At 42.6% G+C, this 15156-nt stretch overlaps 2 protein-coding genes across 3 annotated transcripts in view; one reads left to right on the top strand and one right to left on the bottom strand.

The window, feature by feature from the left end:
• Positions 1–7576, top strand: part of stag1a (STAG1 cohesin complex component a) — a 46403-nt gene extending 38827 nt beyond the window's left edge. The window contains exons 20-32 of one of the 2 annotated variants that reach the window (XM_061062588.1): positions 580–748; positions 1576–1668; positions 2151–2325; positions 2445–2584; positions 2671–2772; positions 2868–3016; positions 3596–3724; positions 3829–4031; positions 4129–4297; positions 4707–4823; positions 5178–5292; positions 5428–5508; positions 5978–7576. In XM_061062588.1, coding sequence (XP_060918571.1) covers positions 580–748; positions 1576–1668; positions 2151–2325; positions 2445–2584; positions 2671–2772; positions 2868–3016; positions 3596–3724; positions 3829–4031; positions 4129–4297; positions 4707–4823; positions 5178–5292; positions 5428–5508; positions 5978–6001 — 1666 coding nt within the window. In that variant the 3' untranslated portion in view covers positions 6002–7576. Of the gene's footprint in view, positions 1–579; positions 749–1575; positions 1669–2150; positions 2326–2441; positions 2585–2670; positions 2773–2867; positions 3017–3595; positions 3725–3828; positions 4032–4128; positions 4298–4706; positions 4824–5177; positions 5293–5427; positions 5509–5977 lie in introns of both variants that reach the window. The other variant, XM_061062587.1, reaches the window with a different exon arrangement.
• A 1047-nt stretch (positions 7577–8623) lies between these two features.
• pccb (propionyl-CoA carboxylase subunit beta) lies at positions 8624–14105 on the bottom strand. The gene is made up of 15 exons (XM_061062831.1): positions 13834–14105; positions 13066–13185; positions 12875–12943; positions 12703–12759; positions 12437–12550; positions 12180–12290; positions 11915–12023; positions 11625–11745; positions 11430–11511; positions 11215–11338; positions 10697–10804; positions 10203–10303; positions 9980–10078; positions 9766–9865; positions 8624–9647 (listed from the first exon to the last, which is right to left on the bottom strand). Exons 1-15 carry the CDS (start codon positions 14077–14079, stop codon positions 9526–9528), a joined length of 1683 nt encoding a protein of 560 aa, XP_060918814.1. The 5' UTR covers positions 14080–14105; the 3' UTR covers positions 8624–9525.
• Positions 14106–15156: the final 1051 nt, after the last annotated feature.

The following is a 15156-nucleotide window of genomic DNA, read 5'->3' as shown; positions in this document are numbered from 1 at the left end:
CATATGTTTTTGAAAAAGGATAACAATTTCATAACAGTCAGAAAATACGACTTCTAAATGTGCATTACAAGATCAGAAAAGAGATAAATTGTCCTGCTTTGTCCACAGGAGGCGCCAAAATGGACACAAATAGAAAGTTCTCTCACATGAGCTTCAAAGTAAAACTGACACAAAAAGTATTTTTCAGATTCAGGTCATCATTACATCTCTGAACTTTCATATTGATTCCCCAACAGCATTATATTGGTGTGCCAGTCTGTTTCACATTGACGTTTACAGAGTTGCAGAAGCAAGATGTGTAAAGAAACACAGGAGCTCCACATACACACACACACATATACTCACATGCACACACACACACAGCACAATGCGATTCTGTCTCCCTGAAACACCTCTGTTTCTACCTCTGATGGCAGCACAGAGCTGGGATCTCTTCGACCCTCTGTACCGCCTCTGTGACATTCATATTGAAAGCATGACGTCAGAGGCATGAGGGTTAACTGGCAGTCTGAAAAGGGCTTCTGTTTCCAACTTCCACTTGATGTCTTCTCCTGTGTTTCCTCTCCTCTCTCGCCTCAGTGCCCACGACTTGACGCGGTGGGATTTATTTGGCAACTGTTACCGGCTGCTGAAGGCGGGCATCGAGCAGGGCTCCATGCCGGAGCAGATTGCCGTGCAGGCGCTGCAGTGCTCCCACTACTCCATCCTGTGGCAGCTGGTCAAAATCACGGAGGGGGCCCCCAGCAAGGTGCTGCACTCACCACACGCGTCACTCTCACACATCACAGGTTTTCTTCTTCATCGCAGGCTCACGGTTAAGACTGCTGTGTTTGAGCAGCCATGGCCGAGAGGGACGGGGGCTTATCTGTATTTCTGCAGAGGTTTAGTTCAGGTGTAAAGATCAATCTCATTATCGGACAGGATCCTGAGCCTCTACCCGGAGGGCTTGCTCCCAATCTATCTCATTCACCTCTTAAACAGTGTGCAGAGGCATTAGAGCCCAAAGCTGTTAGCTTGTGGTGAACTGAAGGCCAAACCTCTTTAAGAGTTGAACCTGTGATTCACAACTGGGGCTCCCGTCATACACAGCAGGAAATTTAAATCGAGTGATGCTCTTTTTAACGCAATCAACTCCAACATGAAAATGATTTTCTACTTCATATGTATTCGTTATTTGCTTGCAAAGTCAGTTTATTTGTACTGCATCTTATAAAAATCACAGTGCTTCACATAACAACACATATAAGACAAAGATTACAACAAAAGGAGATAAATGTGGGAGAAATGTCCACAATTATCTCAGTCTACTGTGTGCCAATGTGCTCTGTTAGCGACCGGCAACAACTCAAATGGATCAGTTCTTCTGCCTCAGTGGGGTCAGCTGATGATAAATGAAAATCCTTAGAGAGTCAGTGAGTCAGGGCCAGATATTGAATGCTGACTGTTAATGCCGTTTTGAATTGATGTCTATTCAATCGTTCATGATTTGTAACACTTGACTTATGGTGTGTCTTTGTGTGTGTGTGTGTGTGTGTGTGTGTGTGTGTGTGTGTGTGTGTGTGTATTTGGATGCAGGACGACCTGGTGGCTCTCAGGAGAGTGGTGAAGTCTTTCCTTGCTGTGTGCCAGCAGTGCCTGTCCAACGTCAACACACCAGTCAAAGAACAGGTAATGACACACACCGCAACACAACCTGCTCACACCTTCCCTGTCAGTATGAGACTTTGTGTCAATTTGTGTAAAAAAAAAACTTCCAGAAATGTGTTTAAACGAGGATAACAAGCAGCTCAAATCACTAGAAACAGAGTCTTTATTAGAAACTGCACTCTTTCATCATTGTGTTTGACATTTCTGGAGATGCTCTGTAGCCCTGGAGTGTGTAAAACGTTGAATTATGAAATACAAAGATCCAAGTGAGTCTTTCCAGGACGGGAATCCTCCAAAAATGTAAGGAAAGCTGCATACTTTCCTCGAGTCACACTGCCATATATTATATTATGAGGAGGTGATATCAGTTGTTTGTGAGAAAAAGCTTTCATTACAGTGATGTTTGTTTCCTCAAACTATGACAAGACTGGTTTTGTAATGTTTTCAATCTTTTGTCTTGTCTCCTCATGCAACCTTCACTCCTGTGTCGGCCTCTTGTTCAGGCGTTCATGCTTCTCTGCGACCTGCTGATGATCTTCAGTCACCAGCTGACATCGGGCGGGCGGGAGGGCCTCCAGCCTCTGGTCTTTAACCCGGACAGCACCCTGCAGAACGAGCTGCTCAACTTCGTCCTGGACCACGTCTTCATAGACCAGGATGACGAGAGTCAGAGCATGGGTAATGGTTGGCTCATTTCGGATTCAGATCATCGTGTGATTTGCTTGATGAGTGTGGAAAAAGTCACCTTGACTTGATTTTAAAAATTGACTTAACTTGTTGTTTTCCTCATCGAGTAGAGGGAGATGAGGAGGACGAGGCCAACAAGATCGAGGCTCTTCACAAAAGGAGAAACCTGCTCGCAGCTTTCTGCAAACTCATCATCTACGACATCGTAGACATGCCGGCTGCTGCCGACATCTTCAAACACTACATGAAGGTGACTATTCAACCCTTAAGGCAATATGAAGTGGGAGGTGCACTGTGTAACCTTCCAACTTTAAACTGCTTTGTTCTGTTTGACAGTATTATAACGATTACGGCGACATCATCAAGGAAACTCTGAGTAAAACCAGACAGACGGACAAAATCCTCTGCGCCAAGACTCTCATCCTCAGTCTGCAGCAGGTGAGAGATGGATTCAAATATGGATTCAGGTAACATACACATGTTGTGCTCTTACGTGCATACTGAAAGACACCGTTTCTTCACGTGTGCTGCAGCTGTTCAACGAGCTGCTGCAGGACCAGGGACCCAACCTGGACCGAACGTCGTCCCACGTCAGCGGCATCAAGGAGCTCGCCCGACGCTTTGCCCTCACCTTCGGCCTGGATCAGATCAAGACCAGAGAGGCCGTGGCCACGCTGCACAAGTAAGAAACTAGGAGTGATGTTTTTCTGTTATCAAAGACTCGTATGACAGCTGTAACCAGGCGTGGAGGAGGAACAGAATGTTTAATGCTTAGGTTTAAATGAGTTTTAAGAACATTAGGAGTTTTATTATAAAAAAAAAGACCAGAGAATTTGTGATGGTTGATTTTCTAATTGGATAAATACTTATCAAATCTTTCACTCAAAGACAAGACGATAGGAGAGGAAGGAGTCTCTCAAAAAGTTGCAAATAAACATCAGCACACTGTCTAACATGCAAATATATTTATTGGCAATGTGTCGCCCTTCCTTATCCAAAGATTGAGACTCATTCTAAGGTGATCTAACGGGATAAAAACGAATCAGATTGTTAGCTGTCATTGGGAAAAGTCAGTTAAGTATCCCATAAATTGAGCTAGACAGTTTCATTTATGCTTTTTTTTATGTGGTGGCAAGTAAAAAAAAAAAGGGTTGTTTTTCTGTTTGTGTTCAATTTAGTAACTGTCTGTGTTCTTTTTATTGCCTTGCATGTTTTTCTTTGTCTATAATTTTACCTCTCTCTCTCTCGCTCTCTCTTGCAGGGATGGAATAGAGTTTGCATTTAAGTACCAGAATCCTCGGGGACCAGAGTTTCCTCCCGTCAACCTGGCCTTCCTGGAGGTCCTGAGCGAATTCTCATCCAAACTCATCCGCCAAGACAAGAAGACAGTGTAAGCCCTCCTTTCAATCTTTATATACTGCCTGAAGATGAAACTGGTTTCTGTCACTTCACATTAGGATTCATAATAAATTCCATTTCTGCATGCCTCCTCAGTCACTCGTACCTGGAGAAGTTCATGTCAGAGTCGATGTCGGAGCGCCGGGAGGACGTGTGGCTGCCGCTCATCTCATACAGGAACAGCCTGCTGACGGGAGGAGACGAGGACCACATGTCCGTCATATCCGGGTCCAGCAGCAAGACCGGCTCGGTGCGCAGCAAGAAGGGGCGACCGCCTGTACACAAGAAACGCATCGAGGGTGAGGAGACTGGCTTTCAGACAGACACGAGGGGTTACTATTCTAAATCTCTGTTGTGTTACTGACGCTATAGACTTTTCTGTGTGTTCGTTTCCAGAAGAGAGCAGTGTGGAGGGCTCGTGGTTGATGCGCAACGACACCCTTCAAACACCGGGAGCGCTGCAGACTCCTCAGCTCACATCAACAGTCCTCAGAGAGAACAGACCAGCAGAACACATGCCCGACCCCGACTCAGAACCAGGATCAGAGAACGACTACGTACACAAGTGAGGATCCATACAAACAAACATGCTGGTCTAGTGCTGCCAATTGGGTGAAAAAAATGAAAAACAACATGAAAGTTCCTCAAACTGCAGTACTTGGAATGGCCACTAGGGGCAGGCTTCAAAAGCCAGTCAATCCCCATCGATTCTGAATTAAATATCCAAGATTTACGGCAGCATTGAACATGTGAAAAACCTGAGACAAAAAAGGTTTTCCTTTGTAGAGATTCCATTTCTCTTTCATGATCACTTTTCAGAGTTTCAAAACAGTACAAAATCACTTCTTTTATAAAGTCTTAAGTAAGTAAGTCTTTCAGCGTCTTTCATCCACTTGCGTAAACACATTCAACGGACTTATGCAAACGTCTTAAAGTGCTATCAAAGAGTCTTCTCACCTTTTCTCTGTCCTCAGTCCTCAGATGCAGATGTCGTGGCTCGGCCAGCAGAAGATGGAGGAGGTGAACAGGAAGGACCGGACGGGCATGAACTACATCAAGTCACGCAGCAATCAGGGAGTCCGGCAGACCGTGTAAGTTTGTGAAGCAGAAACACAAATGATAGAAGTTTGGTAGAGCTCAGCACTCTGTTAGATTTCAAATCCCACCACAAATGTTTTTATCTGGTTATCTCAAATAGAAAGAATGCCTCTATATGACCTACAATGAATGATGTGTTTGACTGTTTAAAGAAAGCAGGATGAGATTTCTCATTGGAAAACACATCTTACACATGTACAGGACAAGAGCAGCAGAGACAACTATATTGGTTTGTCTGCAGGGGGCGCCAGAATCAACAGAAAATGAAAAGTTCCTCACAGGACTTTTAATGAAACTTTAATAATTGTGGGGTTTTTTTTCATATTCTTGATGATATTTCTTATCAGCCGCGGGTTGATGGAGGATGATGCCGAGCCCATCTTCGAGGATGTGATGATGTCATCGCGAGGCCAGCTGGAGGACATGAACGAGGAGTTTGAGGACACTATGGTGATCGATCTGGTCAGTCGCCTTTTTTCTTTCAACACACTGAACCTCTTCACCCTCTAGATGAGGAAAAGATAAATCCAGATCCTTGTCTTAATTCAGCTTTTTGTCTTATTTTTAATATCGTTATTTGGGCTTTGTCCCTCTCAGCCGCCATCGAGGAACAGACGTGAAAGAGCAGAATTAAGACCGGACTTCTTTGACTCAGCAGCCATGATCGAGGACGAGTCGGTGAGTAAAACTTTGCACTTTGACCATCATGAAAGTAAAAACTTCAGCTGTAACAACTGATCATTTTGCACAGAATTACACTGACACCGTTCTGATAAACATTATATTTTTAGCAGAAATGTTCAAATATATCATATTCCATCCTGTAAAAAAATTATCTTTTCATCATCTGCTTGTTACTTAATGATTATTTATTTATAATGTTCAGATGTGACCTTAAACTCTGGGACATTTTCTGATCAGATGATAAAAAGAGTAACCCCTACACACAGTACATCAGTCATTTATATGTGATCAACATTACAGTTTTTCACATCCAATTTTTAAGTAACTGGGGGGGATGTACATTTTTCCACTTTGGCGCCCCCATGTGGTAATCATCATTAAAACAATGGCTTTCTGCAGGGTTGCAGCCATGATATTTCCTTTTGTATCGTTATCTGACAGTCGCTCTCCTCCTCTGTTGCAGGGATTCAGCATGCCCATGTTCTGATGTGGGAAGAGGCGACCATCCTGAGACCAGGATTCACATCAGGATTAAACACACGAGGGAGGGAGGGGGGTGTTTGGGATTACCTGCCACTCAAACTCCTAAGAAGAAGAAGAAAAACACATTGTCGAAGTACTTTTCTCTTTCTAAAAGACACAATGGAAGGATGTTTTGTCAAGTGGATCTTCTGATGGATCCCGCATCGGCTGGATCTCACCTGGTACTGTGGTGCGTCGAGGATCGGCTCTGTTCTTTCAGGCGGTGGGGGAGGGGGGGGGGGGGCCGGAGGATCCAGAATCTAGTCCGGTTTATTCAAGAGCTTTGTTTTGCTCCTGTTCTTCCTGTTGGTTTAGCTCTTGTTAGCGGTAGCTCTGATGGCGCTTCGGCGGCCGACCGATGAGTACTTAAAGCTTTTACGGTTTCGTGTCACACAGATGTTTTGTTCCGCTCACAATCAGCAGCGCAACACTCTGTACAGACCCCCCCCCCCCCCCCCCTTCTCTTTGTGTCCCCCCTCAACCTTCCTGGTTAAATCAAACTTAAAGAGGATCTCAGAATATGAAATGTTCTATATCTTTGCTCTTATTACCACCCACTGACCCCCCCCCCCCCCTCACTGTTCACCATTGTGGGTGTAAATTGTTGATGATGATGAAAGTTGAGAAGAACATGCGCACTAGAAAAGACCGGAAAACATTGATGTAACTGTCTTGTGTGTGATGTCCAAGCAAAGCGAGTATTGTCATTTGATTTAAGCCCGACCCCCTCTGACCTCTGACCCCTGACCCTGGACAGAAAGAAGCCCCACCCTCTCCGATCTCGGACATGTTGTGCACTCACACACACACACACAAACACACACACCCTCGAATAACTGCTTTTTAAAGTAAAAAAAGTTTTAAAAAAAGACAATAAACATATTTTGAATTCTGTAGCTTTAGTACTAAAGTTTTAAATCGAGTGTGTTTCGTTTCTGTCTGATGTTTGTACAGCCTTTTCTTGAATATGTATCTCGTTTGTTGCCAAATTGTGGCCTACATACTTACAGTATATTCCAGCCCCTCCCCCTACACCTGCATCTCATATCTAACGGTTACCAAGCCCCAGTTATCGCCATGGGATACCAGCTTTTTAAGCGCTGTATGGTCTGATTGTAATGGTTTCACAGTTCAGTATTACTGCAGATTATCTGTATTGTCGTTCACTTTACAGGTCAAAGTAAGTTTTCACACCTGCCTACAGTGTTAGCGGATCCAAGGAGTTACAGATTTTTGTTGTTATTATTGTTCATATCGAAGTGCAGTGATGGATCTCTAGGTCTGACAGGTTTGTTTGAATGTGTTTTGAATGTTTTCCAGCCATATCGTCGCTCACCCCTCTGTTTGTTCATCAATCATATCCCTTCCTCCGGCTGGCTTGGCAGTCCTCCTGTAAATATCAGAGACAATTGGATCTTTTCTGCAGTGCAGTTGACATCGGTTGCCCTAAAATGCTCTAAAAGCCTGTTTTTTTTTGTTTTGTTTTTTTCTGTGAACCTAAATTCTTTTTAATAAAATAAAATCTGTAATCAATTTATGAGCCCAGTGTTGTTGTGTGCCTTTGTTTTGAATGCTCAGCGTGGTTCAAACCAGCTGCACACTTCTTAGTATCAAAAATAAAGCATCTCAGCTCTGTTGTTCATTGTGAGATCAATTAAGTACATCCATCTTTCCATCTTCGTATTGTTTTACAGATTAGAGACAAAAAATCTAACAAAGTGTAATTAAAAAAAAAGTTGAAACTGCAGTCGAAGAAGGGTGCATCAACTTTGGAGAGAAACAGCAAGACGCGGCTATCCTTTAAAACTATCCAACTTGACAAATCTAAAAACTACGAATCATAAACTTTGCGCTGAGAGAGGAGAGATCTACACATTGCTCCTTTTTCTAACCTGGCACCAGCTAATCCCCCAAAACGCTTACTCTTGATTACGTATCGCTGACTTTACCTTGTGGAAGAACCAGAATGAGGGCTGCACAATGTTGCCTCACAGCAAGAAGGTTCCTGGTTCAAAACACCTTGTTGGACAGGGCCTTTCTGTGTGGAGTTTGCATGTTCTCCCTGCACATGCGCGGGTTCCCATCGGATACTCCAACTTCCTCCCACAGTCCAAGTACAAGCTTGTTAGATTAATGACTAACACAGTTGGTATGTGAGCACGAGTTTAAGTCTGTCTCTTGATGTTTGCCCTGTGATTGACAGGCGACCAGTGAAGGGATGAAAAAAATGAACAATTATTTTGCTTGTGTAGAAAAAAACATTACAAATGTTTAGACAAAAGAATCCACCTTTCATGACAGCCCCATAAAATACCTTTTATCTTTGTCAATAAACAAAGCAAATGTGTGTGTAGCAAATTTAAAATACATTGTTCTGTCCATAGGGGGCGCCAGTATCCATACAAAGTTTCTCACAGTAGCTTTAGCCCTGATTGAAGTACGGTATGTGAAATCGTGCCAGAAACATCTTCTACTTAATCAGCTGTCAGTCAATGTCAGTTTTCCAACCAAATTAAGGCTGTATCTTTGAACTCTGACCCCTCTCTCTCACTCTCTCTCACACACACACACTCACAAAGCTGCCACGTACACTAAATCCCAACTTTATTCTTCAAACCAATATTTTAGGGGACTACATCACGCACAGTGTAATTCTCATGTTTAGAAAAGAGGTGTAATATGAGTCAAGAAAGAATCTGCTGTCCTGGTGAAAGTAAAGAAAAGAAAGTTATTGAAGTCCATGATTTATTTTACAAATGGCAGAGCAGAGTCTGCCACAGAGGAAAGGCACAGTTCAAGGTTGTAAGGATGATTTTTTTTTTTCTTGACATCAAACGCAAAGAGTGCATCTGAAAAAAACTAACTATTGTACACAGCAAAAGGAACCAAGAACTGAATAAAGTACGATGCTCACTTTGAAGCAGACTACTTACAGTATTGCCTTTGTTTATTTTCATTACCTCATCTGGTCTTTCGCGTACAGTCACGTTCTTAAAATGTCAAATCATACATGACCAATATGGCCAGTGCTGACAGCAGGAGAAGCTTTACTAAATGTAGTGTGTGTGACAATCACAGTTATGCATTCAGGCATGAAGTGGCTGTAAAATATGTTCCTTTTAACATTTTGCTCATCAGAGATAAAGATGTCAAAAAACACCAGCTGACTTTGTTAACTTAGCTCTAATATCCCCCCCCCCCCCCCCCCCGTCTTGAATCTTTTCACGTCTAGAAATTAATGTTTTCTTATTGCAGTTTATGGTTCCAAACACTAACATGGAGCTGGAAAGGAATTCAAGACTGCAACTGAGCGCTAACAAAACCAGAGTGTATCTTCATGTGCTTACTTTCCTGGAGTGGTAAATGACAGTAAAACAGGACAACAACATCTGTCAAGTCGTTTTCTCTTGGGCTACCACTTTGAGTTCACTTGAATGGAACATCCCAAAGCGAGTGCCTTTAGATGGTGTTGATGACGGGGAAACAGTTTCACAGAGGAATGTTGGCATGCTTCTTCCAGGGGTTGACCTGCTGCTTGCTGGCCAGCACCTCCAGGTCTCTGCAGATCCTCTTGCGAGTGCTCGACGGCTCGATGATGTCATCCACAAAACCTGAAAACGAACATTCGGCAGGTCAAAAAAAGAAAAGAAAAGAGAAGCGCAAAATGGATTTTACTGGTATGCAGTTGATGGATTTTTGGAGATGCTATAAAGAAGTGAGACGGTTCACCTCTGACAGCAGCTGGGAAGGGGTTGGCGAACTTCTCCACATATTCAGCCTCGGCTTCAGCCTGGTTCTCTTTCCCTCTGAAGATAATCTGCACGGCACCCTGAGAGGGAAACGGAGAAACAGACCATACACACCGTCAAATAAAAAGGAAAAAAAAAAAAAACAGAAAATGGAAGGACCAAATTGAAAAAAAAAAAAAAAAAAAAATGTGTACCTTGGCACCCATGACAGCCACCTCAGCTGTTGGCCAGGCGTAGTTCACGTCTCCTCGCAAGTGTTTGGAGCTCATCACGTCATAGGCTCCTCCATAAGCCTGAGATACAAACACATCGACATGAAGGTCTTTTATCCATGAACATGCTGGAGTCACGCTCAGCCAAGTAAGACTCACAACATTTTCAACATGCATCTCTTTTCATTTTCATTCACACACACACCTTCCTGGTGATGATGGTTATTTTCGGGACTGTGGCCTCAGCAAAAGCATAAAGCAGTTTGGCTCCGTGTCTGATGATGCCTCCATACTCCTGAGTGGTACCTGTTGATGACATCAGAGCAGTAAAAACATGTTCAAAAGAGAGCAACGATGCAATGTAAGGAAAATTCTGTTAACATGTAAAGTGATAAAGTATTTCACTTACAGGTCATGATACAGCCAGGTTAGATAATATTTATGATTGCCTGGTTTACTCCTACACCAAAACCTGTCACTGTAGATATGAATGTGCTAATGAGTGTGCTTATGTGTTTTCCTCTGAGCTGACAGTTAAATGTTTTCTGTGCAGGCAGGTTGTCCTGTCTGTGAACAAGATGCAACAGGTGGCAAAAAACATTCTGCTGACGACTAACTGTGAGCAGCAAGCCAATCAAAATGTGTCAATATCTTAACCTAAGATGTAAACTTGAGGAGGGATTTTTTTGCAAACAGTACCTGGCAGGAAGCCTGGCACATCCACAAAGGTGATGATGGGAATATTAAAGGCGTCGCAGAAACGCACAAATCGGGCTCCCTTCACTGACGAGTTGATGTCCAGACAGCCTGAGAAGCAAACAGATATAAAGAAGTCAGCAGCAAGATCCACACACACACACACACACACACCATGATAGATCATGAGGTAAGTAACTACTCTTTTGGTTTCCCCCACCAATCTCACATATACCATTCAGAAATGAGACAGAGGGAACATTTTAAAGAAAAACTTTTGGATGAATGTGAAATTAAGAGGAAAAGGTTAAGTGGTGATTTAAGTGGTTAAAAATATAAATTTAAAAATTTGAAGATGAACTTAAATAATATGGTGTTTTCCACATATATTTGCAGAATATTTCTCATAAAATTGAAGTTTCCCCGGTCCCCATATTTTTCTTCTCTTATAGAAATAAAACTGTAAACGTGTCCCTTCTCCCTGCCGTTCTTACTTTTGGTCCTTCAAAGACTTTACTCACCAGAGGCCACTTTGGGCTGGTTACCCACAATGCCTATAGTGCGTCCGTTCATGCGCGCAAATCCCACCACAATGTTTTTGGCATAGTTGGGCATGATCTCAAAGAAATCCCTTTCATCCACAATCTGAGGAGTTGCATGCAGAAAGGAACCTTTTAAAAAAAAACGTACTTACTTGAACATATAAGTGAGCGAGTGTTTGTGTTTGTGCACGTACTGATTGAATGATGTCCAACATGTCGTAGGCTTTAGTCGATTCATCCGGGACAATGGTATCCAATGACAGAACTGAACGATCGCTGAAAACACAACAAAGATATTAAGACTCAAATTAAACAATATGGAGGTATTCACCCCAATTAAAATACTTGACAGGTTGTGTCGGGATTGAGAGGCTGATGTGATTGGTTACCTGGGGTCATGGCACTCCCTGATGGGAGCAGGATCTCGATTGCTTAGAGGCAGGAAGTTGAAGAACTCTCGCAGGTTTAGTAAGGCATCGACATCGTTCTCAAACGCGTGGTGAGCCACTCCTGAGAACATGACACGAGAAACTTTTCAATCTCTTGAAAAAAAAAGCAGATTTCAGCTTCTCAATTTTTGAAATATTGACACTGGAAGTAAGCTGGTTTGAAATGGTGGATCTCAATTCTTCTCTCTTCTGGTGAGAAGTAATAACAGTTTTTTTTTTTTTTTACTAACCAGAAACAGTTGTGTGCGTTTTAGCTCCGCCCAGCTGTTCTTGAGTCACGTCTTCATTGGTGACCGACTTCACAACATCGGGTCCTGTGATGAAGAGGTATGATGTGTCCTGTACACGCGCAAACAATCAGCTGTCAGGACGATATACAGCAACTGTTTGTGTCTTCAGTTAGCGTCATTCATAAAAATGATAAACTGACAGAAGAGAAATATGCGCGTTTAAGTCGATTCATTTAGAATGTGCATTTGTGCAAGCCCGCCTTACTTTAACCATGAAGGTGAAATCTGTCAGCGCGGGGGAGTAGACGGCGCCTCCAGCACAGGGACCCATGATCATGGAGATCTGAGGGACGACGCCTGAAGCCATCACGTTCCTCTGGAGAAGGAGAATGGTTGTTTTTTTTTATTGGTCAAAAAATATCTGAAGGGACATCTAGTGACAGCAATTCTGCCCAAAAACTGTCCTCTCACATGTTGCAAACATCTATAAGGCAACAATGTGTAACGTGGAAGGACTCTTACCAGGAATATATCTGCATATCCAGCTAGAGACTCCACTCCTTCCTGGATACGAGCTCCTCCAGAGTCGTTCAACCCGATGACGGGGGCTCCGACTGTCATGGCCTGGTCCATAATCTGAGCACAGATTTTTTTTAAAACATTGTAAATAATAAAAATGCAAAAGACACCTGAAGGCTACATTGTTGACAAGTAGGAGGAGGAGACAAGGTTGTGAGGAGATTTCTCTTTTTCATTTTTGTATGTGCACACGCCTCAGTGTTGTTTACCTTACAGATCTTCTGAGCATGAGCTCCAGACAGACTGCCACCGAACACTGTGAAGTCCTACAAGAGGGACAGAAAGAGCAGCATAGACAAATTATAATGTAGAACCAAGAAGCTGTTTACCTTATGATGCTTACACAGTGCAGGATTGTTACAGAGTAACTACACAACGTACCTGACTGAAAACATAAACCAGCCTGCCGTTGATCCTGCCGCTGCCTGTCACCACGCTGTCACCGGGGAACTATCGAGAGACATAAAAGACGTTAGAACTTTTTGACCAATATTTAAAAACCAGGATGAAGAAAACAGTTTCCAGCGGACAGAGCGTTATTATTCTGTCGCGGCCTTGGTTCGACCCGGCACCTTGTTTCTGTCCTGTTCCATGCCAAAGTCGGAGCAGCGGTGCTCCACAAACATGTCTGTCTCCACAAAGGAATCGGGGTCCAGCAGAAGCTCCACTCGCTCCCTGGCTGTCAGCTTACCCTGCGGTGGACAACACAACATTACAATATCATACAAAAAAACATCAGATGTCAGAGACTGTCAATGTAATACATCAGTTATGAGCGCTACTTGACCACAATGTCTGATTTTATCTGACCTTAGTATTTTGTTTTCTAGTGTATGAAAAAGAAAATCTGGTCTTGTCACTGTGTATCCATCCTCTTAATCTAAATATATTTGATATAAAAGCATGCAAAGTGGCAGGAAGGTTATCTAACTTGTGTATCCCATTGTGCTGCCACACTTCAAATTGAAACTCTTGACTTATGCACGAATAAAAAAAAAAAGCCTCATGGCAAATAGCACTGGGATCATATTTAGGATTTTGGTATTAAAGTGAAGCCTGCAAACGAGGATTTCTGACGTCACACGAGGTTGCCAGAGGATTTGAACCTTGCAAAACAGCACCAATAGATTATATCAAGAATGGGCATTCCTGAAAGTTACCTGAGTTACGATACCGTTACAAAAAAAAAAGTTTTAGAGGTCACTTTAAAGGGTGGGAGAAGTAAAAATAAAAGCACCCAGAAGCAACCGAGAGCTCTTAACCTTCAAAGTCAGAAATGCACATAGCAGCAGAGACATGCATGTTCACACAGAAAGAGAGTTAAAGTCAGCTGGCTTTACCCTTTTGTGTTGAGCATCTATCCTGTGCTGACCTCCCCCGACTAGCGCCGCTCTCCGTTTCTTGTCTATCCTCTCCTTCACGGACGGGTGGCCCGCAGAATACCAGCGGCAGTCCCGAAGCAGCTTCTTCTGCGGCACCGCAGCAGCGACTGCGCCATGTTTGACGGGCACAAAACACCTCAAAGATGTCCTCAACCCGTTTATTAGTCCGCTGCTGCTTCGAGCTACACTGAAGGCCGCCATCATTGTCGTGCCAGTTCTAGGGTGACAGCAACCGGAAGTCAAAGACAGAGATTTGAGCCAATGGCAGATGGGGGCGAGCTCTCAGGGCCAATTAAATGCACGGAGTTCATTACAAGGGAACGATGGGCGGGACTTAAGTAGTATTTGGTTTTTACTGATGTAAGAAGTCATAGTTTTGCTTATCTCATCCCTGAGTTTAGCTTTGCAGGTAAATATTTCATCAAGTTGGGGCAACTGTGGTTGCATTTGAACTCTAAAACCCAAATACAATACAATACTGCAAAGTTTACAAAAGTAACAATATGAATGCAGACCTTAAATTTCCCTTGGAACATCTCTGGGCTACAGGAATCAATGCCTTAACTAATAATCTGTAATCTGTTCTGCACATGTTTAAATTTACAAATTATCCCTGCACTCATGTTCACTTCATTTGTCTGTCTACTCGCCGTTATATTGTATAGTTTCTGCTTATAATATGTCTACACTCATGCACTTTAACTTATGTCAATACTGTCCATTTACAACTCTGTTTTTGGACATTTACATTTAATCTTTCATATTTAATTTACAACCATTTATGACTCTGTTCTTGCACATTTACAGTTAATCTTCCTATTTAAGGCTAGTAATGCTTAGTTAAATCCTGGTTGTATATATTCACATTCTTAGTTTTGATATTTTTAGTATTTATTTACTTTGTATTTAATATTATATTATGTTTAAATTTGCTAACATTGTGTTTTTTACTCATATTGTGTGTTGGATAACCTGCTGCTGTAACGCCACAATTTCCCAGTTCGGGATCAATAAAGTAATTCTATTCTATTCTATTCTAATCACACATATATTTTTCCTCTGATGGTGAAGGGATGACCCTCCTTACTGTTAGTACGCACTAACTGTATATACAAGAGTAGTCATGTCACAGTTTATAACAGAGGCCGTTTATAGTCTGCTGGACGGGCCACTTTAGGATAGGATAGGATAATACTTTATTGATCCCCAGAGGGGAAATTCGGGCGTTGCAGCAGCACAGACAAGTAAGCTCAAAATGCAAAATACACATTAAACAGAATA

Source organism: Labrus mixtus, chromosome 18 (assembly GCF_963584025.1).
Source record: "Labrus mixtus chromosome 18, fLabMix1.1, whole genome shotgun sequence".
NCBI classification, from domain to species: domain Eukaryota; kingdom Metazoa; phylum Chordata; class Actinopteri; order Labriformes; family Labridae; genus Labrus; species Labrus mixtus.
This window is presented reverse-complemented; position numbering and strand designations above follow the sequence as displayed.